Here is a 24,699-nt window from a genome sequence, read left to right on the forward strand (position 1 = left end):
AAATCTTCTCATGTCTATTAAGGTAACCAGGCAACACTGTTATAGAACCAGCCTATTACTGCATGCTGAATGTTAGGCCGAAAGACAGCGGAAGTCTCCATCACACCCTCAGGGCAGCAATTACAGTTCTATGATGCCCTTCCCATACAGGTCACTTCTTGCATCACGCCATCATCACTAATAGCTTCCTAGCGTGTCTGCTCTGCAGATGATGCTATTTTGGTGTTATACCCAGGCCACCAAAGTGACATCATTTTTATACTGATGGAGTGAGTAAGCAAACCACATCCCCAAGAATAAGAGCAATCTGTGTCAAAAAAAAGCTAAACCAACCCATTTAAAACTATGGCTATAAGGGGAAAAAAAAATCAATGGTTAAGTGTATCAAGAAAATCTGAGAATGAAGTTCCTTAAGTAAAACAAAAATAACTTAATGACTCATTCAGTTTCAATATGGATTGTTTTCAAGCACAGACAAAAACTCAGTGTACTTTGTATGCAAATTATTTTAACAGGTACACTCTCCTGACAAACCATACATAATATGAGTAGACTGAGTAGAGTTTTATAAATATAAAAATGCTATATGGTTCTATCTGCTGCCTGTTAAGAGTTTATTATACTTACACCACAGAATTAAAGGAACAGAAAAGAAACAGAGAGACTGGATGGAAAGGTGAGATAGAGACAGACAAGGATTAAAACTAGGCTCTAAGAAAGCCTTATTAAAAAAATGACAAGAATATTTTTTCTACTAGAAAAATCTTCATAGGTAGGAAGGAAAGCAGAGCTCCAACTTCGGTTGTACAGATGCTGTATATGAAAAGAATATTAATTTCCTAGCCAAACCTGTGAACCAAATCTTTTCAAATGAGAATTAGCTGTATAATGTACCTCAAAGGATTACTGACAGTATAAAATGAGAAGAACTTTGAAGAGTTAAGAATACCTGAAAGCATGACTTTCTTCCTACTGTGAAAAAATATGGCAGATTTATACCCCGTATTTGAAAGACATGTAAAGAAACAATCTGAACTTCAAACAATAATAATGATAGAAATAAATTATAATATATCGAATAAAATGAGAGAGAGAAGAAAGAAGGGAGGGAAAGCTTTATTTACAGTAGTATGTCAACTAATATGGAATAAGAGTTAGAAAATGATGATTTTGCAATGACCAGAGTAACAACTGACTCAGCAAAATTTATTAACAGTCCCCTAAAACAGGGAGTAAAATTTGATGGGAAAGAGGATATTTACATTAACTCAAAGTATCTCCCACAAACCACTTATTAATCACAGGAAAAACTGTAACTCTAAAACTAAAAACCTGGTAGTCATCACCTTAATCAAGTATCAAAGTTAACAACAATAATGAGTCAAACCTCATCTGTGCCTTATAATGTGATAAACTGAGAACAAATATTATTTATGTAGTATTCCTGCCAAAATATATAACCTGAATCTAAACAGAGGAAATACAGATTATACAGACTGAACAGATAAACACAGATTAAAAGACATTCTGTAATAAATGGTCTATATTCTTCAAAAACGTCAAGGTCATGAAAGACAAAGACAGGATGAGGGACCGTTCCAAATTAAAGAAGAGGGATGGAAACTAAATGCATTCTGTGACCTTGAACCAGAAAGAAAAATTTATATGAAGGATAATATTGGGACAACCAGAAGAATGTGAATAAAGGCTGAGATTAGTATTAGTACTGTATGAAGTTAAATTTCCTGATTTTCAGAACAGCACTGTGTTTATAAAAATTACATCCTTTTTATTTAAAAGATGTATTTACTTCAGATAGAGAATGCGCGTGCGTGTGTGGGGGGCGGTTAACAGGTACAGAGGAACAGAAAGAATCTTAAGCAGGTTTCACACCCAGTGTGGACCTCCACACACAGCCTGATCTCACAACCCTAAGATCATAATCTGAGCCAAAATCAAGCACTGGACGCTTAGCTGAATAAGCCAGCCAGATGTCCCAAAATTATACCCTTCTTAAGAAATACACTTAAGTATTTAAGTATTACTTTGGTGGAAAAAGGGCATTATGACTGCAATTTACTATTACATGGTTCAGGAAAAGAGAATATGTATATAAACAGTGATAATGATAAAGTAAATGTGGGAATATGTTAACTATTAGTGAATCAGGAAGAGGGATATATGGAAATTCGTTACATTATCATCATCATCATCACTATTATTATTATTAAGTAGGCTCCATGCCCAGCAGGGAGCCCAATACAAGGGTTCAACTCAGAACCCTGAGATCAAGACCTCACCCAAAATCAAGAGTCGGTCACCCAACCAACTAAGCCACCCAGGCAGCCGTACATTATTTTATAATTTGGCAGTAAGTCTGAAATTGCTGAGGTGTCTGGATTTTTGTCTCAACCTAATACTTTCCCAAAATTCTCTTTCTTAGCGAAAGGCACCTTAGCATCTTACTAAGGACTGGGGGTAAGGGGAAAATGGGAAATTACTAGTTAACTCATAAAGATTCAGTTTTACAAAGTGAGGAGATGGGTGAATGAATGATGGTGATGATGGCGTAAGATAATATAATTAATGCCACTGAACTGTACACTGTAAAATGATTACAATGGTAAATTTTATGTTATGCATATTTTATTTAATTTAAAAAAATATTCAATTTATTTAAAGTAAAAAAAATCATGTGTATTTTACCACAACTCAAAAACATTTTAACAAAAAGGTTAAATATAGGTTTAATGGCCCTGCCATTTCATTCCCAGGATAAATAGACCCAAAAGTACTGAAATCATGGGGCGCCTGGGTGGCTCAGTCATTAAGCATCTGCCTTTGGCTCAAGTCATGATCCCAGAGTCCTGGGATTGAGCCTGGCATCGGGCTCCCTGCTCGGCAGAGAACCTGCTTCTCCCTCTCCCACTCTCCCTGCTTGGGTTCCCTCTCTCGCTGTGTTTCTCTCTGTCAAATAAATAAATAAAATCTTAAAAAAAAAACCCAAAACTCAAAATCTGTGGGACACAACAAAGGCAGTCCTGAGAGGAAAATATATAGCGGTACAAGCCTTTCTCAAGAAACAAGTAAGGTCTCAAATACACAACCTAACCCTACACCTAAAGGAGCTGGAGAAAGAACAAGGAAGAAACCCTAAGCCCAGCAGAAGAAGAGAAATCATAAAGATCAGAGCAGAAATCAATGAAATAGAAACAAAAAAAACAACAGAGCAAATCAACCAAACTAGAAGTTGGTTCTTTGAAAGAATTAATAAAATTGATAAAACCCTGGCCAGACTTATCAAAAAGAAAAGAGAAAGGACCCAAATAAATAAAATCATGAATGAAAGAGGAGAGATCACAACTAACACCAAAGAAATACAAACTATTATAAGAACATACTATGAGCAACTCTACGCCAACAAATTTGACAATCTGGAAGAAATGGATGCATTCCTAGAAACATATAAACTACCACAACTGAACCAGGAAGAAATAGAGAGCCTGAACAGACCCATAACCAGTAAGGAGATTGAAACAGTCATTAAAAATCTCCAAACAAAAGCCCAGGGCCAGACAGCTTCCCGGGGGAATTTGACCAAACATTTAAAGAAGAACTAATTCCTATTCTCCTGAAACTGTTCCAAAAAATAGAAATGGAAGGAAAACTTCCAAACTCATTTTATGAGGCCAGCATCACCTTGATCCCCAAACCAGACAAGGATCCCATCAAAAAAGAGAGCTATAGACCAATATCCTTGATGAACACAGATGCGAAAATACTCAACAAAATACTAGCCAACAGGATTCAACAGTACATTAAAAGGATTATTCACCACGACCAAGTGGGATTTATTCCAGGGCTGCAAGGTTGGTTCAACATCCGCAAATCAGTCAATGTGATACAACACATCAATAAAAGAAAGAACAAGAACCATATGATACTCTCAATAGATGCTGAAAAAGCATTTGACAAAGTACAGCATCCCTTCCTGATCAAAACTCTTCAAAGTGTGGGGATAGAGGGCACATACCTCAATATCATCAAAGCCATCTATGAAAAACCCACCGCAAATATCATTCTCAATGGAGAAAAACTGAAAGCTTTTCCGCTAAGGTCAGGAACACGGCAGGGATGTCCATTATCACCACTGCTATTCAACATAGTACTAGAGGTCCTAGCCTCAGCAATCAGACAACAAAAGGAAATTAAAGGCATCCAGATCGGCAAAGAAGAAGTCAAATTATCACTCTTCGCAGATGATATGATACTATATGTGGAAAACCCAAAAAACTCCACTCCAAAACTGCTAGAACTTGTACAGGAATTCAGTAAAGTGTCAGGATATAAAATCAATGCACAGAAATCAGTTGCATTTCTCTACACTAACAACAAGACAGAAGAAAGAGAAATTAAGGAGTCAATCCCATTTATAATTGCACCCCAAACCATAAGATACCTAGGAATAAACCTAACCAAAGAGGCACAGAATCTATACTCAGAAAACTATAAAGTACTCATGAAAGAAATTGAGGAAGACACAAAGAAATGGAAAAATGTTCCATGCTCCTGGATTGGAAGAATAAATATTGTGAAAATGTCTATGCTACCTAAAGCAATCTACACATTTAATGCAATTCCTATCAAAGTACCATCCATCTTTTTCAAAGAAATGGAACAAATAATTCTAAAATTTATATGAAACCAGAAAAGACCTCGAATAGCTAAAGGGATATTGAAAAAGAAAGCCAAAGTTGGTGGCATTAAAATTCCGGACTTCAAGCTCTATTACAAAGCTGTCATCATCAAGACAGCATGGTACTGGCACAAAAACAGACACATAGATCAATGGAACAGAATAGAGAGCCCAGAAATAGACCCTCAAATCTATGGTCAACTAATCTTCGACAAAGCAGGAAAGAATGTCCAATGGAAAAAAGACAGCCTTTTCAATAAATGGTGCTGGGAAAATTGGACAGCCACATGCAGAAAAATGAAATTGGACCATTTCCTTACACCACACACAAAAATAGACTCAAAATGGTTGAAGGACCTCAATGTGCGAAAGGAATCCATCAAAATCCTTGAGGAGAACACAGGCAGCAACCTCTTCGACCTCAGCCCCAGCAACATCTTCCTAGGAACATCGCCAAAGGCAAGGGAAGCAAGGGCAAAAATGAACTATTGGGATTTCATCAAGATCAAAAGTGTTTGCACAGCAAAGGAAACAGTTAACAAAATCAAAAGACAACTGACAGAATGGGAGAAAATATTTGCAAACGACCTATCAGATAAAGGACTAGTGTCCAAAATCTATAAAGAACTTAGCAAACTCAACACCCAAAGAACAAATAATCCAATCAAGAAATGGGCAGAGGACATGAACAGACATTTCTGCAAAGAAGACATCCAGATGGCCAACAGACACATGGAAAAGTGCTCCATATCACTTGGCATCAGGGAAATACAAATCAAAACCACAATGAGATATCACCTCACACCAGTCAGAATGGCTAAAATCAACAAGTCAGGAAATGACAGATGCTGGCGAGGATGCAGAGAAAGGGGAACCCTCCTACTGTTGGTGGGAATGCAAGCTGGTGCAGCCACTCTGGAAAACAGCATGGAGGTTCCTCAAAATGTTGAAAATAGAACTGCCCTATGACCCAGCAATTGCACTACTGGGTATTTACCCTAAAGATACAAACGTAGTGATCCAAAGAGGCACGTGCACCCGAATGTTTATAGCAGCAATGTCCACAATAGCCAAACTATGGAAAGAACCTAGATGTCCATCAACAGATGAATGGATTAAGAAGATGTGGTATATATACACAATGGAATACTATGCAGCCATCAAAAGAAAATCTTGCCATTTGCGACAACATGGATAGAACTAGAGCGTATCATGCTTAGCGAAATAAGTCAAGCAGAGAAAGACAACTATCATATGATCTCCCTGATATGAGGAAGTGGTGATGCAACATGGGGGCTTAAGTGGGTAGAAGAAGAATCAATGAAACAAGATGGAATTGGGAGGGAGACAAACCATAAGTGACTCTTAATCTCACAAAACAAACTGAGGGTTGCTGGGGGGAGGGGGGTTGGGAGAAGGGGGTGGGATTATGGACATTGGGGTGGGTGTGTGCTTTGGTGAGTGCTGTGAAGTGTGTAAACCTGGTGATTCACAGACCTGTACCCCTGGGGATAAAAATAGATGTTTATAAAAAATAAAAAATTAAAAAAAAGAAGAAGAATCCTAAGGGAGAATATAGGCAGTAACCTCTTCGACATCAGCCACAGCAACTTCTTTCAAGATATGTCTCCAAAAGCAAAGGAAACAAAAGCGAAAATGAACTTTGGGACTTCATCAAGATCAAAAGCTTCTGCACAGCAAAGGAAACTGTCAACAAAACAAAGAGGCAACCCAGGGAATGGGAGAAGATATTTGCAAATGACAGTACAGACAAAGGGTTGATATCCAGGATCTATAAAGAACTCCTCAAACTCAACACACACAAAACAGACAATCATATCAAAAAATGGACAGAATATATGAACAGACACTTCTCCAATGAAAACATACAAATGGTTATCAGAAACATGAAAAAATGTTCATCATCACTAGCCATCAGGGAGATTCAAATTAAAGCCACACTGAGATATCACCTCTAACCAGTTAGAATGGCCAAAATTAACAAGACAGGAAACAACATGTGTTGGAGAGGATGTGGAGAAAGGGGAACCCTCTTCCACTGTTGGTGGGAATGCAAGTTGGTGCAGCCTCTTTGGAGAACAGTGTGGAGATTCCTCAAGAAATTAAAAATAGAGCTTCCCTATGACTCTGTTATTGCACTCCTGGGTATTTACCCCAAAGATACAGATGTCGTGAAAAGAAGGGCCATCTGTACCCCAATGTTTATAGCAGCAATGGCCACAGTCGCCAAACTGTGGAAAGAACCAAGATGCCCTTCAACAGAGGAATGGATAAGGAAGATGTGGTCCATATACACTATGGAGTATTATGCCTCCATCAGAAAAGATGAATATCCAACTTTTGTAGCAACATGGATGGGACTAGAAGAGATTATGCTGAGTGAAATAAGTCAAGCAGAGAGAGTGAATTATCAGATAGTTTCACTTATTTGTGGAGCATAACAAATAGCATAGAGGACAAGGGTAATGGAGAGGAGAAGGGAGTTGGGGGAAATTGGAAGGGGAGGTGAACCATGAGAGACTATGGACTCTGAAAAACAATCTGAGAGTTTTGAAGGGGCGGGGGGTGAAAGGTTGGGGGAACCAGGTGGTGGGTATTCGAGAGGGCACAGATTGCATGGAGCACTGGGTGTGGTGCAAAAACAATGGATACTGTTATACTGAAAAGAAATAAAAAATTTAAAGAAAAACAAAAAAAGAAAAGAAAAAGAAGAAAACAAACAAACAAACAAAAAAACTGAAAAAAACAAAACTGAAAACATACTTCCAACCAAAACTTGTAAGCACATCTATCAACAGAACTGAAGCATTTTCACACAGAATTTGTATATAAATGTTTAAACCAACAATATTCATAATACTCAAAAGGTGGAAACAACCCAAATGACCATCTCAGCAGCTGATGAATGGATCAACAAAATAAAGTAGAATATTCTTTGAGCATAAAATGGAACTAAATATTAATATATACAACACCTGGATGAATCTCAAAAACATGTCAAATGAAAGAAGCTACTTACAAAAAACTTATATGATTCCATCTACATGAAATTTCCATAATGGGCAAATCTAACAGAGACAGAAATTCGATCAGTAGGTAGGTAGGTACTGAAGGCTGGGATAGATAGAGGAATATCTATGTGCTTGGTGACAAAAGGGCATCTCTTTAAAATGATGAAAATGTTGGAAAATTAACTGTGATGGTGATTGTTCCCATGCATAAAAATATTGAAGACTGCTGAATTGTGTACATTAACAGGATGAACTGTGTGCTATGTGAGTTACATTTCAATAAAACTGTAATTCTAAAGAATTCACCCTTTAAATTGTGGTGAATTTTTCAACCTCTGTATTGTTTCTTTGGCTGTTATGAATAATGCTGCTGTGAATATATCTACAAATGGAATTGCTGGGTCATATAGTAAGCCTGTATATTTAATTTTTTGAATAACTGCTGAACTGTTCTCCAAAGCAGCTGAGGCATTTTACGTTTCCATCAGAAATGTAAGCGCTCCAATTATTCTAAGTCCTCACCAAAATTTGGTATGGTCGAGCCTTCTTTAGCATAACCACCCGAAAGGCGTGAAACTGCATGTCACTGTGGTTTTGATTCTTATTTTCCTAATGACTGAAGATGCTAAGCATCATTTTTTTGTTTATTAGCTACTTGTATATCTTCTTTGGAGAAATGCCTTTTTAAGATCCTTTGCCCATTTTTAAATTTTGTTATTTGCATTTTTATTGTTAGGCTGTAAGAAATCTTTATAAAGTCTAGACATTAGACATAAAATTTGCAAAAATTTTTTCCTGTTCTGTGGACCGTCTTCACTTTCATGATAGTGTCCTTCCAACACAATTCTTCAATTTTGATGAAGTCCAATTTATCTATTTTTGTTGTTGTTGTTCCTTGTACTTTTGTCACATCTAATAATCCACTGCCAAATCCATGGTCATGAAAATCTATAACTATATTTTCTTCTAAGAAATTTATAGTTGTAGCTGGCATATTTAGGTCTTTGATACATTTTGAGTTAATTTTTACATATGGTGTTAATTAAGTTTCCAAATTCTTTCTTTTGCAGGTGAATATCCAGTTGTCCCAGCACTGCATGTTGAATAGACTGTTCCTTCTCCATTGAATGGTATGGGTACCCTTTCAAAAATCAGTTGACCAGGGGCACCTGGGTGGCTCAATGGGTTAAAGCCTCTGCCTTCGGCTCAGGTTGTGATCCCAGGGTGCTGGGATCGAGCCCCTCATTGGGGGGTCTCTGCTCAGCGGGGAGCCTGCTTCTCCCTCTCTCTCTCTGCCTGCCTCTCTGCCTGCTTGTGACCTCTGTCTGTCAAAAAAAAAAAAAAAAAAAAATCTTAAATAAAAAAATCAGTTGACCAAAGACACATTGGATTAATTTTGGGTTCTCAATTCTATTTCATTGATCTTTACATCTACCTATTGATGCTTAGTAAGTTTTGAAATCTGATAGTGTACCTGTTACTGTGTTGTTCTTTTTCAAGACTGTTTTGGCCATCTTGGTTCCCTTTAAAAATCCATTCAGTTTTCAAGTACAAGTTTTGTACTTCCTTTATTAAATGTATTAGCATTTAATTAGTTTTGATGCTGTAATAAATGGATTTTCTTAATTTCATTTTCATATTGGTCACTGCAAATAAGCAGAAACATAATTAATTTTTTTATATTGACACTGTATTCTGCAACCTTCCTGAACTTGTTTATCACACTAATAGTTTTTTAATGGATTCCTTAGAATTTTTTATGTATAAGGTCCAGTTATATGAATAGATAGGATAGTTTTATTTCTTCCTTCCCAGGACAGATACTTTTTATTTCTTTTTCTTGCCTAAGTGCCTTGGCTAGAACCTCTAGTACAATGTAGAATGGACATATGACACAAGAACATAGCTGTTTTGTTCCTGATCTTAGGTAGGGAAGGCATCCAATATTTTTCACTATTAGTATGTTAGGTGTCAGTTTTTCACAGATGGCATTATCAGGCTGAAGAAGTTCTATTCTACTCCCAGGTTTTTTAAAAATTATTTTTGTAATGAAATTATATCAGATCTTATCAAATGCTTTTTCTCAATCTATTCTGAGATAATCATGGAGTTTGTCCTTTATTCTTTTTTAATTTATTTTCAGATGTTGAACCAACTTGCATTCCTGGAATAAATCCCATTTGGTCATGGTGTATAATCCTATTTACAAATAGCTGAATTTGGCTTGCTAGCATTTTGTTAAGGATTTTTACATCCATATTCATAAAAAAAAAAAAACCACTGGTCTAGAGTTTGCTTTTCATGTGAGGTCTTTCGTTTTGGTTCTTAGGTTCATACTAACTTCAGTGAATGAGCTGGGAAGTGTTCACTCCTCTTTTATTTTGGAGGAAAGTGAAAAACTGGTGTTCCTATTTAAATGTTGGCTATGAAGTCATCTGAGCATGAGATTTTCTTTGTCAGTAGGTTTCTGTTTTTTCATTACTAATTTAATTTCTTTACTTGTTAGAGGTCTATTCAGATTGTCTACTTCTTCTTGAGTCAGTTTTTGCAATCTGTCTCTTTATAAAAATTTGTCCATTTCATTTATCTATTTTATTAGCATACCATTATTCATAATTTTCTTTTAAATCTTTTCTTATTTCTATCACATTGGTATTGATGTGCTCTCTTCCTTTTCTGATTCTGGTAATTTGGATCTTCTCTATTTCTTTCCTGGGCAATATACCTAAAGGTTCATCAATTTTGTTCTTCTTTTCAAAGACCAAGCTTTTGGTTTCAATGATTTTTTTCCCACTGTATTTCTGTTCTCTATTTCATTAATTTCCACTCTAGTCTTTCACATTTCCCTCCATCTGCATGCTTTATATTTAGTGTACTCTTCTTTTCTCAGTGTCTTAAGGTGGAAGGTTAGGTTACTGATTTGCTCTTTTGATTTTTCTACCATAGGCATTTAGAGCTATAAATTTCCCTCTAAGCATGCTTTAGCTACATCCTGTGAGTTTTCATTCACCTCCAAGTATTTTTAAATTTCTTTTTTGATTTCTTTTTTGTCCCATTGGTGCTATAAAAGTATATTGTTTAATTTCCGTATTTAGGGGCTTCCCAAATTTCTTTCTGTTAATGATTTCTAATTTCACTCCATTGTGGCTAGAGAACATATTCTGTATTATTTCTATTGAAAAGGCTACTGTATGTGACTCTTTACTCAAAGCACATTTTATGACAAAATCACAGACAAAATAGCATTAGGCAATATAAACACTAACTGAACTATGCATCATGATCTTTATTTACTTGAGTCTGCAAAAGCTTTTGACAGATCTACCATTTTCAAATGGTTGAGTTTTTACCCCATTATGAGCCTCTACAAATGGTGAAAAAACATACAAAACCTCATTGAGAAACTAGAAAAGAATATGAAAAGTTTATTCAGAAGAGAGGAAATAGAAATGAAACACAAATATGAAGCCTCACTAGTACTCTTTAAAAAGGAGATTTTTAAGATAATAATTAATTAAAAATAAGGATATTTAAAGAAAAACATTTTCCTCCTACCAGATTAATGGGTTTGTCTTTTGTTTTAAAACATTAATAACCACGCCTCCTTTGTCATGTCATATATTAACTGACTAGATAAGTGTGGGTTTATCTCTGAGCTTTCTATTCTATTCCATTGATCTAGGTGTCTGTTTTTGTGCTAGTACCATACTGGTTTTTTGTTTTTTGTTTATTTCTTTTCAGCGTAACAGAATTCATTGCTTTTGCACCACACCCAGTGCTCCATGCAATACATGCCCTCCTTAATACCCACCCCACTGTTTTGATTATTAAAGACTTTTAGTACATCTTGAAATCTGAAATTGTGATACCTCCAGCTTTATTTTTTCTTTCTTAAGATTCCTTTGGCCAGTCAGGGTCTTTTGTGGTTCCATATAAATTTTAGTATTATTGGGCACCTGGGTGGCTCAGTGGGTTAAGCCGCTGCCTTTGGCTCAGGTCATGATCTCAGGGTCCTGGGATCGAGTCCCACATCAGGCTCTCTCTCTCTGCCTGCCTCTCTGCTACTTGTGATCTCTTTCTCTCTCTCTCTCTCTGTCAAATAAATAATCTTTTAAAAAAAAATTTTTAGTATTATTGTTCTGTGAAAAATGCTGTTGGTATTCTGGCAGGGACTGCATCAAATCTGCAGATCACTTTGGGTAATATGGACATATTATGGAATATATTATGGGGAAAAGACACTATCTTCAATGAATGGTGTTGGGAAGACTGGATAGTTATGTGTAAGAGAATGAAACTGGACCACTTTCTAACACCATACACAAAAATAAACTCAAAATGGATTAAAGACTTAAATGAGGGGTGCCTGAGTGGCTCAGTGGGTTAGGGTCTCTGCATTCAGCTCGGGTTGTTATCCCAGGGTCCTGAGATCAAGCCCCGCATCGGGTGGGCTCTCTGCTCAGTGGGGAGCCTGCTTCCCTTCCTCTCTCTCTGCCTGCCTCTCTGCCTACTTCTGATCTCTGCCTGTCAAATAAATAAATAAATAAAATCTTTTTAAAAAAAAGACATAAATGAGATCTGAAATGACAAAAATCCTAAAACAGGACATAAGCAATAATTTCTCTGACAAGGGCCACAGCAACATTTTTCCAGGTATGTCTCCTAAGGCAAGGGAAACAAAAGCAAAATAAACTACTAGGACTACATCAAAAGAACAAGCCTTTGCACAGCAAAAGAAACCATCAAACAAAATGGAGATCTATTAAATAAGAAAATATTTTTGCAATGATATATCCAATAAGAGGTTAATATCCAAAATATATAAAGAACTTCTACAACTCAGCATCAAAAAACAATCCATTAAAAATGGACAGAGGTGGGGTGCCTAAGTGGCTCAGGTAAACACCTTTGGCTCAGGTCATGATCCCAGGGTTCTGGAATCAAGCCCCACATCAGGTTCCCACCTTAGCAGGGAGGCTGAGTTGGCTTCTCCCTCTCCCTCTGCCCCTACCCCTTGTTCATGCGCTCGGTCTCTAAAATAAATAAAGAAAATCTTTAAAAAAAATATTGGACAGAGGACATGAATAGACATCTTTCTTTCTTTCTTTCTTTCTTTCTTTCTTTCTTTCTTTCTTTCTTTTTAAAGATTGTATTTATTTATTTGACAGGCAGAGATCACAAGTAGGCGGAGAGGCAGGCAGAGAGAGATGAGGAAGTAGGCTCCCTGCTCAGCGGGGCTCAATCCCAGGACCCTGGGATCATGACCTAAGCCAAAGGCAGAGGCTTTAACCCACTGAGCCAGCCAAGTACCCTTGACATTTTTCCAGAGAAGACTGTGATGCCCAAAAGATACATGAAAAGATGCTCAACATCACTAGTCATCAGGGAAATGCACATCAAAACCACAATGAGATATCACCTTACACCTATTGGAATGGTTAAAATAAAAAAGACAAGAAATAACAAGTGTTGACAAGGATATGGATCATACATTGTTGGTGGTAATTTAAATTAGTAAAATAACTATAAACAGTATAGAGCTTCCTCAAACAATTAAAAATAGAAATACCATACAATCTAGTAATTCTACTACTAGGTATTACCTAAAGTAAATGAAAACATTAATTCAAAAAGACATATGCTTTACTATGTTTACAGTAGCATTGTTTCCAATAGCCAAGATATAGAAGCAACCTAAAGGCCCATTGATAGATGAGTGGATAATGAAGATACAGTGTGTGTGAGTATCTATATGTGTGTGCATGTATACACAGACACACACACACACACACAGGAATATTATGCAGCCACCAAAAAAGGATGAGACATGCCATTTACCACAGATGGATGGATCTAGAGGGTATTATGCTAAGTGAATTAAGTCAGACTGAGAAAGACAAATACCATATGACTATACTTACACATGGAAGCTAAAACAAAAACAAAAAAACATAAACAAACAAGCAAAAAGGAGAATCAGACCTATAAAAATAGATAACAAACAGATGCTTTCCAAAGGGGAGGGCCCAAAAGAAGGGGAGTGGAGGGAAAAAAAAAACCCCCAGTAATATCCAATGCTAGAGTGGTACAGTGAAATTAGGCACTCTCATACACTGCTGGTGGTCATAAAAACTGGAACACTCTGGGAGCCAATTTGGCAAGAAGTATTGAGTCTTAAAAACAAAACAAAATAAAACAAAAACCTAAATGCTTTCAACTAGTTAATTCTACTATGGTTAGGAAATAAACCTAAATACAGAAAATATTTTAGACTAACAATATTCACTGCAGTATTATTCACGATTTAAAAAGTGGTTATAATATAAATGTCCAATTATAGGAGAATATTTAGGTAAACTATAGTTTAGTTATTGAGCAAAATTTCATGCACCCATTGAAAGTGTCTACAAAGTATTTACAATATAAAATACTTCTGTTATAATGTCAATAAAAAAGCAAAATGCAAAACTGCATTTAAATTATGATTAGAGCTCTATGTTTAAAAAATTAGAAAGCAATACTAATTGCTAATAATGATCACCTCTGGACAGTGAATTATAAGAAAGCAGTTCTTTCTTGAATATAAATCTTTATAATAAAATGCTTATTTAAAGCAAATTGAAGAAACTGTTATCTCAAGCATAATAATTCACTTCCTAGGACACTTTTCTCACAAGCACAACCTCAGACATGTTAGTCTCTTACATGGATATATACTTACTCTCTCAAACACACAATCCCTAGTTTTTTCCACTTAGACTTTCAATTATACTTGTCAAAGTGTTCTGGGTTTGTTTGTTGTTGTTATTGTTTATTAAGATAAATGACACACTCTTTTTCCTGGGGCTCAGAAACAGTTTTCTAATTCCATAAATATAATATTCTTCCACAATTCAAACACATTTGTCTTTGTCTTTTTCTATTCTCGAAATAAATTCATCAAAACTAAAATCAATTCTACAAGGTTTAGAAGTTATGTACAAAAGGTAGCTAATTAAAAGAGGCAAAATAAATCAAAAGGCACAACAAATATACATGTATTTCTTTTATAGTTAGAAAGAAAAACTACCAAAAAATCTTTCAAAACACTTGTTTATTTGTAATTGGTCTGTTTATTGAGGCAATAACGCATAACAAAAAGAACATGGGCTTTAGAATCAGAGAAACTTGAGTTTGCATTTATTAGGCACACTATACATGGCAGCCACTATAATGATTTTCATTTCTTTTGGGAGGATGAGGAAGTTCATTTAGTAACAACTTAACTCAGCTTAAAAGGATGAGGCAGCTCTTAAAACCATTAAGCGTCCTTTGCAATTCTCAGTTACAAATTCAGGATGGAGTTAAACAGATCTTACAGCTCATACTACCTCTTCAGGCAAAGCAAACTATTCAAGAAAGATGCAACCCTGTATCTAACCATCATGCTCTTACCTTGCAGGCTACATCAACTAATCGCATCTGGATAGCTTGATTCTCTGGGAGTTTAGTGCCGATTGCAAGCAAAGTGTCCAACAGCTGAGCTAGGACTTGATGAGACTCTAGAAAGGAAGATGAAAAGTTGGGTTGCAGAATTTCAAAAGGCAATCACTAAGGAAACTAAATTTACTTGGGTAAAAAAATGTAACTTTTTGTTAGGTAGGTTCTTCTATTTGATCCTTGAATTCCTCTCAACCAAAAGCTAAGTTCCTAAAGGGATCACGTTTAAAACTTTGAATCTGAAGTGCCTGGGTGGCTCAGTTAAGCGTCTGACATTGGCTCAGGTCATGATCTCAGGGTCCTTGGACTGAGCCCCGAGTTGGGCTCCCTGCTCAGTGGGGGGGGGATCTGCTCCTCCCTCTCTCTCTCCTCTTCTGCCCCTCTCCTGATTGTGCCCTTCATCTTCACATAAATAAAATCTTTTATAAAATAAAATTAAAAAATGAAACACAAATCCTCCACAAGATTGGGCAGAGTACTCCAAAACTGTTTAGTGCTTGATTAATTCATGGGCTTTTCACAGCCTTCCAGATAAAATCCAAATTTCTTAGCAGGGCATACACACATACATACCAGTCCCTCCATGAAGTCTAGCTCTGCCTACCTTTCTAGCCTCATCTCTTTAAGTCTCATCTGGCACTCTTTTTTTCGGTTACTATGATCTCATATCCCTCTATCTTTACTCAGGCTAACTTCCCTAGAATGCCTCCACCTACATCCAACTCCATTCTCAACCCAACTCCCCAGGAAGCACCTACTAATCTCATAGTTTCACCTGCTATATAGAACTTTTCCTCCTTCCCCATAAGACTGACTATTTCCTCATGTGCACTTCCACTGCACCTTGTACATCAGCTCTAACACTTCACTAAACTTATTTACTTTCCTATCAGACTAAACCAAGAGATAGATCCCTCATGGCAATGACTGTGTCTTATTCACCTTTGTATTCTCTGAATCCAGCACCACTCATTCATTACATGCTCAATGAAGGTTTAGTAAGTGGGCAAAGAGCTAAATCCAAACAACTCCACACCAATCAGCCAGATTCTCTTCTCTGCCTAAATTCTTTTTCTTGTTCCAAATATAGTCGTTTTATTTTATTTTTTTTTTAAAGATTTCATTTTTTTATTTGAGAGAGAGAGATCACAAGTAGGCAGAGAGGCAGGCAGAGAGAGAGGGCGAAGCAGGCTCCCTGCTGAGCTGAGAGCCCAATGTGGGGCTCGATCCCAGGACCCTGAGATCATGACCTGGGCTGAAGGCAGAGGCTTAAACCACTGAGCCACCCAGGTGCCCCTCAAATGTGGTTCTTTTAATGCTGGCTGTATACAAGAGGATTTCAGGTAGCATTCAGATAATCATTTTTTATATTAGTAATTATGTTTTAACATACATGATAAAAATTGCAGGTACTATCTACTGATGTCACAGGACACTAATTTTCGTTTACCCATTGAAATAGTCTCTTTAAGGGATGCCTGGGTGGCTCAGTTGGTTGGATGACTGCCTTCGGCTCAGGACATGGTCCTGGAGTCCCAGGATCAAGTCCCGCATCGGGCTCCCAGCTCTGTGGGGAGTCTGCTTCTCCCTCTGACCTTCTCCTTGCTCATGCTCTCTCTCACAGTCTCTCTCTCAAATAAATAAATAAATAAATCTTAAAAATAAAAAGAAAAGAAAAGAAAAGAAAAAGTCTCTTTAACTTAACAAAAAAAAATTGTCCACTTAAAAATATTAAGTAAACCATAGTACAGATGTAAGACAAATATGTCAAAAATGGTGTACGTAACATATAAAATTACTGAAGTTCAGAATACACAGCCAGGGCACCTGGTTGGCTCAGTCCATAGAACATGCAACTCTCAGGAGTTCAAGCCCCATGTTGGGTATAGAGATTACTTAAAAATATGATCTTAAAAAAAAAGAAGAAGAAAGAAAGAAAGACAAGACAAGACACTGGCTACATAACCTCTTAATAAAACTTCTAGTTAAATATAATGGAGTGAACATATATTTTATTATTCTTCCCTAAAATTTCATTAGTATAAAAGTAAAGAAATTAAAAAGGTATAAACCCATGAAGACCCAAAAACAAAAACAAAACAAAACAAAAAAACCCACAAAAAACAAAAATCTAAAACAAACCCTAGAGGAATAAAGGTAAGTACTTAAGACAAATTTTTCAGAGATGAAAAATATCATAATTTTTTTAATAAAAGTTTTAGAAAAATGGAGAAATCTAATAGTAAACACCTATTGAGGAGGACAGCCCCACAAAACAAATGAATTCTAGCCAGAGCACCCTAAACAGATTCAGGAATTGGGAGATTTAAAGCAACAAAAACAAAAAGCAAAAATCAGGGATAAGGGAGGATTTATCTCAGGTATCAACAAGAAGGAGTTGGACCTCTGCCTCCCTCCCTACACTACACAGCCAAGTGGCCACTGAAATAGGAAATTCATTCTATTCAGAAATTAAACTAGAAAGTTCCCCATTTGGGGGATACCAGGTGAGGACTGGGGAGAAGACATAGTGAAGAAGAGGAGATTAAGAGGTAGTAACATACTAATAAATGAGACACTTCCCCCCTCTCCCTAGCCCCCTTCAACAGCTTTTTGACTCCAAAAAACACTGCAGTCAGCCATTTGTCTGTCTTCCTAGCAGATTCATGAACTCCGAAATGCAAAATCGGACGGACCCCACAGAAAAACATGAAAGACACTAACATTTTTTAAAGTCCTCCAAAGAGGGTCATCCTAGTACAGAGGCTACCAATTGCCAAGCCCAGTCCCTTCACACAGAGCTACCAATCAGCTTTTTAGTTCCTCGTCCTCATCTTAAATTTAAACACAAAACTGAAGATCATCAAGAAGTCTCCAATACGAAAGAGGTCACAAGGAGAAAAGGTACTTCGAAAATACAGAAGAAACATTTAGAAATCTCCAACACTACCACACCCACCCTTTAATTTATTTGTACAAAATGATTCTACATAACATCCATGAAAAGTAAGCTAAACTTTTTTTTTTTTTTTTAAATTTGAGAAAGAAAGAGCATGCGCAGGGGATGGAGGTTGCACAGAGGGAGAAGCAGACCCCACTGAGTAGGGAGCCTAATGCAGGGGCTTGATCCCAAGACCCTAAGATTATGACCCAAGCCAAAGGCATATACCCAACTGACTGAGCCACCCAGGTGCCCCATTAGCTAAACCTTTCTAAGCTTAATTCTAATTTCTGAAAAATCACAAATCTAATCTAAATCTTTTTATTTTATTTTATTTATTTATCAGAGAGAGGGAGAGAGCGAGCACAGGCAGGCAGAGAAGCAGCAGAGGCAGAGGGAGAAGCAGGCTCCCCGCTGAGCAAGGATCCCGATGTGGGACTCGATCCCAGGACGCCGGGATCATGACCTGAGCCGAAGGCAGCTGCTTAGCCAACTGAGCCACCCAAGCGTCCCTCTAATCTAAATCTTGAGTCTTAGTCTCTCTCCTGAGTTCCAGACCAATATTACAACTACAGGTTGGACGGACACCTCCACATGGATAATAAATAAACGCTCAACATCTATTTTCTAAATGATCTAGTTCATCAAACCAAATTCCTCAGGGTCACCAAGTTAGCTTTCTAAAACTAGACTTGATTTTTCCATGCCCTTGCTCAAAAAAACTTCACATGGTTTCTACTGCCTATAAAGTAACGTTCAAAATCCTCAGCACTCAAGACTACCTACCCTCTGGCTTCAAAACACTTTACCAGTTTTTCCTCCTAAAGTCCTCACTCTCTGATGATCTCTCATGAAACAACTCAGTTTTTCAAATACCTCTTATATTTACGCAGTTCTCTACCTTTTATCATAATGTTCCTACTTCTTCGCACTACTCTTCCCATCTCTGCTTTTCCAAATGTAACTCTTCACTAAGCCTTTCTAGACCCTACCAGTCAGCACTCATCTCACCCTCTCTTGTTTCCACAGTATTCGGATTACACCTCCTCTACAACAAGCTCTGTGTTTTCATTACTGGTTTGGCATGTACTGGAGAAGTAGAGGTACCTGACGCATCCTCAAAGTGCCTCGTCCAGTGCTTGTCAAGGAATTGTGGAACTCACACATATGATGAACTGAAATGAAGGACTTCTGGTCCAGAGGGTGGCCCACACTGCTGGATTTGAAAGTGCACACTGGACTGATAAATGAAAGATTCCTAATTCTAGTCTGTGCCTTATTCTAAGCCACAAATACAGGGTAACTTTAGCAATCACTTTACATCACTGGAGTTCATGTTCCTCAGCAATGAAATAAAGGGCTTGAACTAGATGATCTTTATGGTACCTTCCAGTTCTATCTCCCACTCTGAATCTAGATAGACCAGAAAACTGGAAAGAGGAAGACCTAGATTAAATCTCTCAGAGACAATTAAGTAAGAAACTTAGAGGAGGGGTGCCTTGGTGGTTCACTCAGTTGAGCATCTGACTCTTAGATTTCTACTCAGGTTATGATCTCGGGTTCATGAGATCAAGGGACTATCTCTGAGTTCCCTGGCCCTTTACTACTCCACTCAGCACAGAGTCTGTTCAAGATTCTTTTCCTCTCCCTCTGCCCCTTCACTCCCACTTATGCATGCTTGCACTCTCTCTCTCTCCCTAAAATAAATAAATAGGGAAACCTGGGTGGCATAGTCAGTTAAGCATCCGCCTGTTGGTTTTGGCTAAGGCTGTGATCTCATGATTGTAGGGCTGAGCCCCCCATCAAGCTCCAAGCTCAGCATGAATTCTGCTTAAGATTCTCTCTCCCTCTCCTCTGCCCCTCCCACTTGTGCAGTCTCTATCTCTGAAATAAATTAATAAATATTTAAATAAATTAATGAATTCTTTTAAAAAACCCTTAGAATATTTAACTAAAAGCAAAACAGCTATTTCCATGTATACTGTGTAATTTGAGTCTCTTTCTTTTTTAAGGTTAGGATGATATTTGCATCCAAATTAACTCTCTCATAATGTTTCTATTTTAGAGGCAAAGTTTTTCAGTTAAACCCTAAGAAAGAGCACTGCACTGAATTCTCAGTTCTGTTACTCCTTAGCTAAATGAACTCACTTGGGCTTATTTCATCTCTCTGGGACTAAACTTCTATCATCTGCAAAATGAAGGAATTAGACAAGATGATCTCTATAAGGCCATTTATAGCTGATTAAGTCTATGGCTCTATGAAATCCCAAACCTTAAAGTGTGAAATGCGTACAGGTATATAGCTAGCTTCTATAAGAACTTCCCATGGAAAGAAAGGATACTTTTGTACTAAGGCAATGTAATTGTTTTGGTGCTTTTATTTTTTAAAGATTTTATTTATTAGAGAGAGAGTACAAGTGAGAGAGAGGGTATGAATGGGGGTAGGGGTAGAGAGAGAGAGAGAGAAGCAGACTCCCCACTGAGCAGGGACCCTGATTGCAGGACATCATTCCAGGACCCCAAGATGACGACCTGAGCCAAAGGTGGATGCTTAACTGACTGAAACATCCAGGCATCCCTGTTTTGGTGCTTTTAAAAGAAATGGATTTATTTTTTTGCCACTATCTACAAGAGCAAAAACTTAAAAACATGCTACTGTATCAGTTGGTATTCAATATATTATCAACACCTCAAATGTTATGAAGATGATACAGAAACATGGAAAAAATGTATGTAATGTTTGAGTATAGTAAAACACAAAATAGTACATTCGCTAAGTACAACCATACAAAATGCATATAAGTAAAAGGCAATATGTAAAACCTTGTTTTACAGAAGTAAGAAGAGTATTTAAAAATTTTTTTCTTGGGGGACCTGGGTGGCTCAGTGGGTTAAAGCCTCTGCTTTTGGCTTGGGTCGTGATCCCAGGGTCCTGGGATGAAGCCCCTCATCGAGCCCCACATCGGGCTCTCTGCTTGGCGGGGAGCCTCCTTCCTCCTCTCTCTCTCTGCCTGCCTCTCTGCCTACTTGTGATCTCTGTCAAATAAATAAATAAAATCTTAAAAAAAATTTTTTTTCTTTATTGTCATTACACTAGCATTTCATTAAAACAGACTCCCCTCTGAAAAAAAATTTTAAAAGGCATATTCTTTGTTTCCTGTGAATTAAAACTCTTGGGTCAAAATTCAGTACAAGTAAAATTTTACTTCTCTTCATTTTTTTAAAAAAGATTTTATTTATTTAGCAAAGAGAGAAAGAGCGAGAGAGCACAAGCAAGGAGAGAGGCAGGCAGAGGAAGAAACAGGCTCCCCGCTTAGCAAGGAGCCCCATGCAGGACTCAATCCCAGGACTCTGAAATCATGACCTGAGCCAAAGGCAGATGCTTAACCAAATGAGCTACCCAGACGTCCCAGTACAAGTAAAAATTTAATATGAAGTTATTTCTGACAAAATTTTTAAAATTCTCAACATCAGGCAATGGGCCACATATGTAAGATATTTGCTATTAAACACTGTACAATAAATGAACTTGGATCATCTCTGAGTTCCCTGGCCTTTTATTAGTCCAATAATTTCATATTTATAAATGAAATGTCCAATATTTAAAGTCGTATTTATTTAAATACGTATACCCCAAGATGAAATAAAACTATTCTTTGAAGCCATAATCAATTCAAACAAAATTGTAATATTTTCAGAAAACAGAAACAGAGGGTTTCTTTTTATTTAATTTTTTTTAAAGATTTTATTTATTTATTTGACAAACAGAGACACAAGTAGGCAGAGAGGCAGGCAGAGAGAGAGGAGGAAGCAGGGTCCCCGCTGAGCAGAGAGCCCTATGCGGGGCTCGATCCCAGGACCCTGGGATCACGACCTGAGCCAAAGGCAGAGGCTTTAACCCACTGAGCCACCCAAGCGCCCCGATCTTTTTATTTAATTTTAAAATAAATATTAACGCAAGCAAGGGACCAACTCTGTAATAGAATCTTGTACATAAATAAAACCAGATAATCAAAAGAATTTTCTTTTTTCTTTTTCTTTTTTTTTTTAAAGATTTTATTTAATTATTTGAAAGAGACAGACAGAGAGAGCAGAGTGAGAGAGCATGAGAGGGGAGGTCAGAGGGAGAAGCAGACTCCCCATGGAGCAGGAAGCTCAATGTAGGACTTGATCCCAGGACTCCAGGATCATGACCTGAGCCGAAGGCAGTTGCTTTACCAACTGAGGAACCCAGGCACCCTCAAAAGAATTTTAAAGGTGAAATGCTTTCCCAGTTTATGTAAAAGCTGAGAATAATTTTAGCATGCATTCATGAGGAACAAAAAGGAAAACAGTAACATGTGAGAGCTAGATGTCACTTTTATAGGAAGTAAACTATGAGAGACCACATGACCAGAAGAGCACCTCTCATGTCTTGAATTAGCATGGTACAGTTGACAAAATATCACATACATACAAAACATCTTTCTATCACATATGAAGTAACCTTGAACAAGTTAGTTAGCTTCTCTGAGCTTCAGTTTTTCCACCTAAAATATAGGGACAATAATATCTATCTTCCATCATATATAACCTACTTTAAGTATATGGCACTTGGTAAAAGTCAATAAATGATAGCTATTAAGAGACAAAACTATATTTTATCTCTAATGTAAACATATGTACGTTTTATTGAATCATCCTCAAATTCCTTTTCAATAACAACCAATACAAGAAAGATTCCTCCTAAATTCTATATAGATGGAACTAAAGATTTTGCTCTGATTATATAGCTTTTAAATTATAACTTACTTTCATTCTGCAGGATGTTAATGGCATCATCCATAATGCAGTCTGGTGAAAATCCTGCAGTCTTTGATAATAAACCCAACAATGATGCAATTTTCAGTCTCACAGATGGATCATTCTCCTGGAACAAAAGAAGCTGTTGTTACCTTGATGCTCTAGTCTCACCTAACCAACAGAGAGGAACATGGGAAACTAACATCTCAAAAGTGATTCAATGATCCAAGAATTCTAAGGTTTTATTTCTGAAAAATTAATCTTATCAACTTCAGGGGAAAGAGCTTTTTTCAATCAGTATGTTAGACCTAAATTATTGCAAAGTGAATGGGAATTTTTCTATGCCTTCCTAATACCATTACCTTTTTTATTTTTTAAGATTTTATTTATTTGAAAGAGAGTGAGCAAGAGAGAACAAAAGCGGGACTGGGGGGCAGAGGAGAGGGAGAAGCAGGTTTCCTGCTGAGCAGGGAGCCTGACATGGGGCTCAATCCCATGACCCTAAGATCATGACCTGAACCAAAGGAAGACCCTTAACCAACTGAGCCACCCAGGCGCCCTAATACCATTACTTCCTAACCAGAAACATGCTTTTAGGATTAAAGTACCCTTTTTCCACTGTGCAGCTATATCAGACATGAAGTACAGCAAGCTGCCCCACCAATATTGCCAGCACTGGTCACCTAACGTTGCTGGTGGCACCACTGTTCCCGAAGCTTCTGGAAACCGGGTCCTGCAGCTACCACATCTATCTCTCACCCAACCTGCTTTTTGGATCACCACAGCCTGATTAGAAGTCTGAGGCTGGTGAATCTAATTGGCTGGGTGTAGGGCTTGTGCCTGAACTGCTGGGGCAAGGGAGACTAAGAAATGAGTTGTCTGGCCCTTTTGGCCACAATACTGCAAGGTGGTCTCCAATTTGCACCAACATTCCTATAGTGAAAAATTTCTCCCAACGTCAAAAAGGAACATGTCCTTCTGTTCAGCACCATATGTCAATTATGTAGCACAATATGTGGCACTATGTGGGTATACATATTGAAAATATATATGTGTGTGTGTGTGTGTGTATATACACACACATATATTTATATTTAACAAACAAATATATAAAAATATATGTTTTATACACACACACACACACACACGGGGAAAAAAGTATCTTGCCAATGCTAAGATTAGGTCAGCACATTTCTGTACCAAAGACAAAATTACTTAAATGTATGCTCATAAGATGAAGTACCTTCTTGATATGACCAACTCCCTAGCTCCCACCTACAGTTTCTAAGGAAGTGACAAAGCACACCAAAGAGGCCTGAAGCAGGACAAAAAGCAACAGATATGGAGTAGGAGGACCTAGAATCCTGGCAAGCCGCTTGCCATGTATATAACTTAGGAAAAGTCATTTTCTTGGGAACTTAACTGTGGGGAAGAAAAAGGGCTTTGAAATTAACGAGATCTAGGTGTAAAGCCTGGACTCACTATGTCCTGACATAAGGTCTATGTCTTCAACAGGCAAATTAACCTCTCTAAGCCTTGTCTGTGACATGGAACTGGTAATAACCTCAAAGGACACTGAGAGGAAAATGACTAGCCCAGCAATATCACATAGGATGCAGTGAGATATGAGTGCCTCCTCCCTTCCTCTCTCTGGTCATCAACTGTTTCATGCAGAGGATAATAAAGCCTGAACTGCACTGCTGTGAATACGGTACCCAGAGGGGTACCATAAAGAGTGAGTAAAAAACACATGAAAGGTAAGTCTAGAA

The 24,699-nt window shown here is 37.4% G+C and overlaps 1 protein-coding gene across 1 annotated transcript in view; it reads right to left on the minus strand.

Moving 5' to 3' along the window:
* The window catches only part of INTS4 (integrator complex subunit 4), a 117,616-nt gene that overhangs the window by 73,564 nt on the left and 19,353 nt on the right, over positions 1–24,699 (minus strand). The window contains exons 3-4 of the mRNA XM_059411627.1: positions 22,940–23,057; positions 15,163–15,269 (exon numbers count right to left, since the gene is read on the minus strand). Of these exons, the coding sequence (XP_059267610.1) occupies positions 15,163–15,269; positions 22,940–23,057 (225 nt within the window). The remainder of the gene's footprint in view (positions 1–15,162; positions 15,270–22,939; positions 23,058–24,699) is intronic.

Source organism: Mustela nigripes, chromosome 1 (assembly GCF_022355385.1).
Source record: "Mustela nigripes isolate SB6536 chromosome 1, MUSNIG.SB6536, whole genome shotgun sequence".
In the NCBI taxonomy this organism is placed as follows: domain Eukaryota; kingdom Metazoa; phylum Chordata; class Mammalia; order Carnivora; family Mustelidae; genus Mustela; species Mustela nigripes.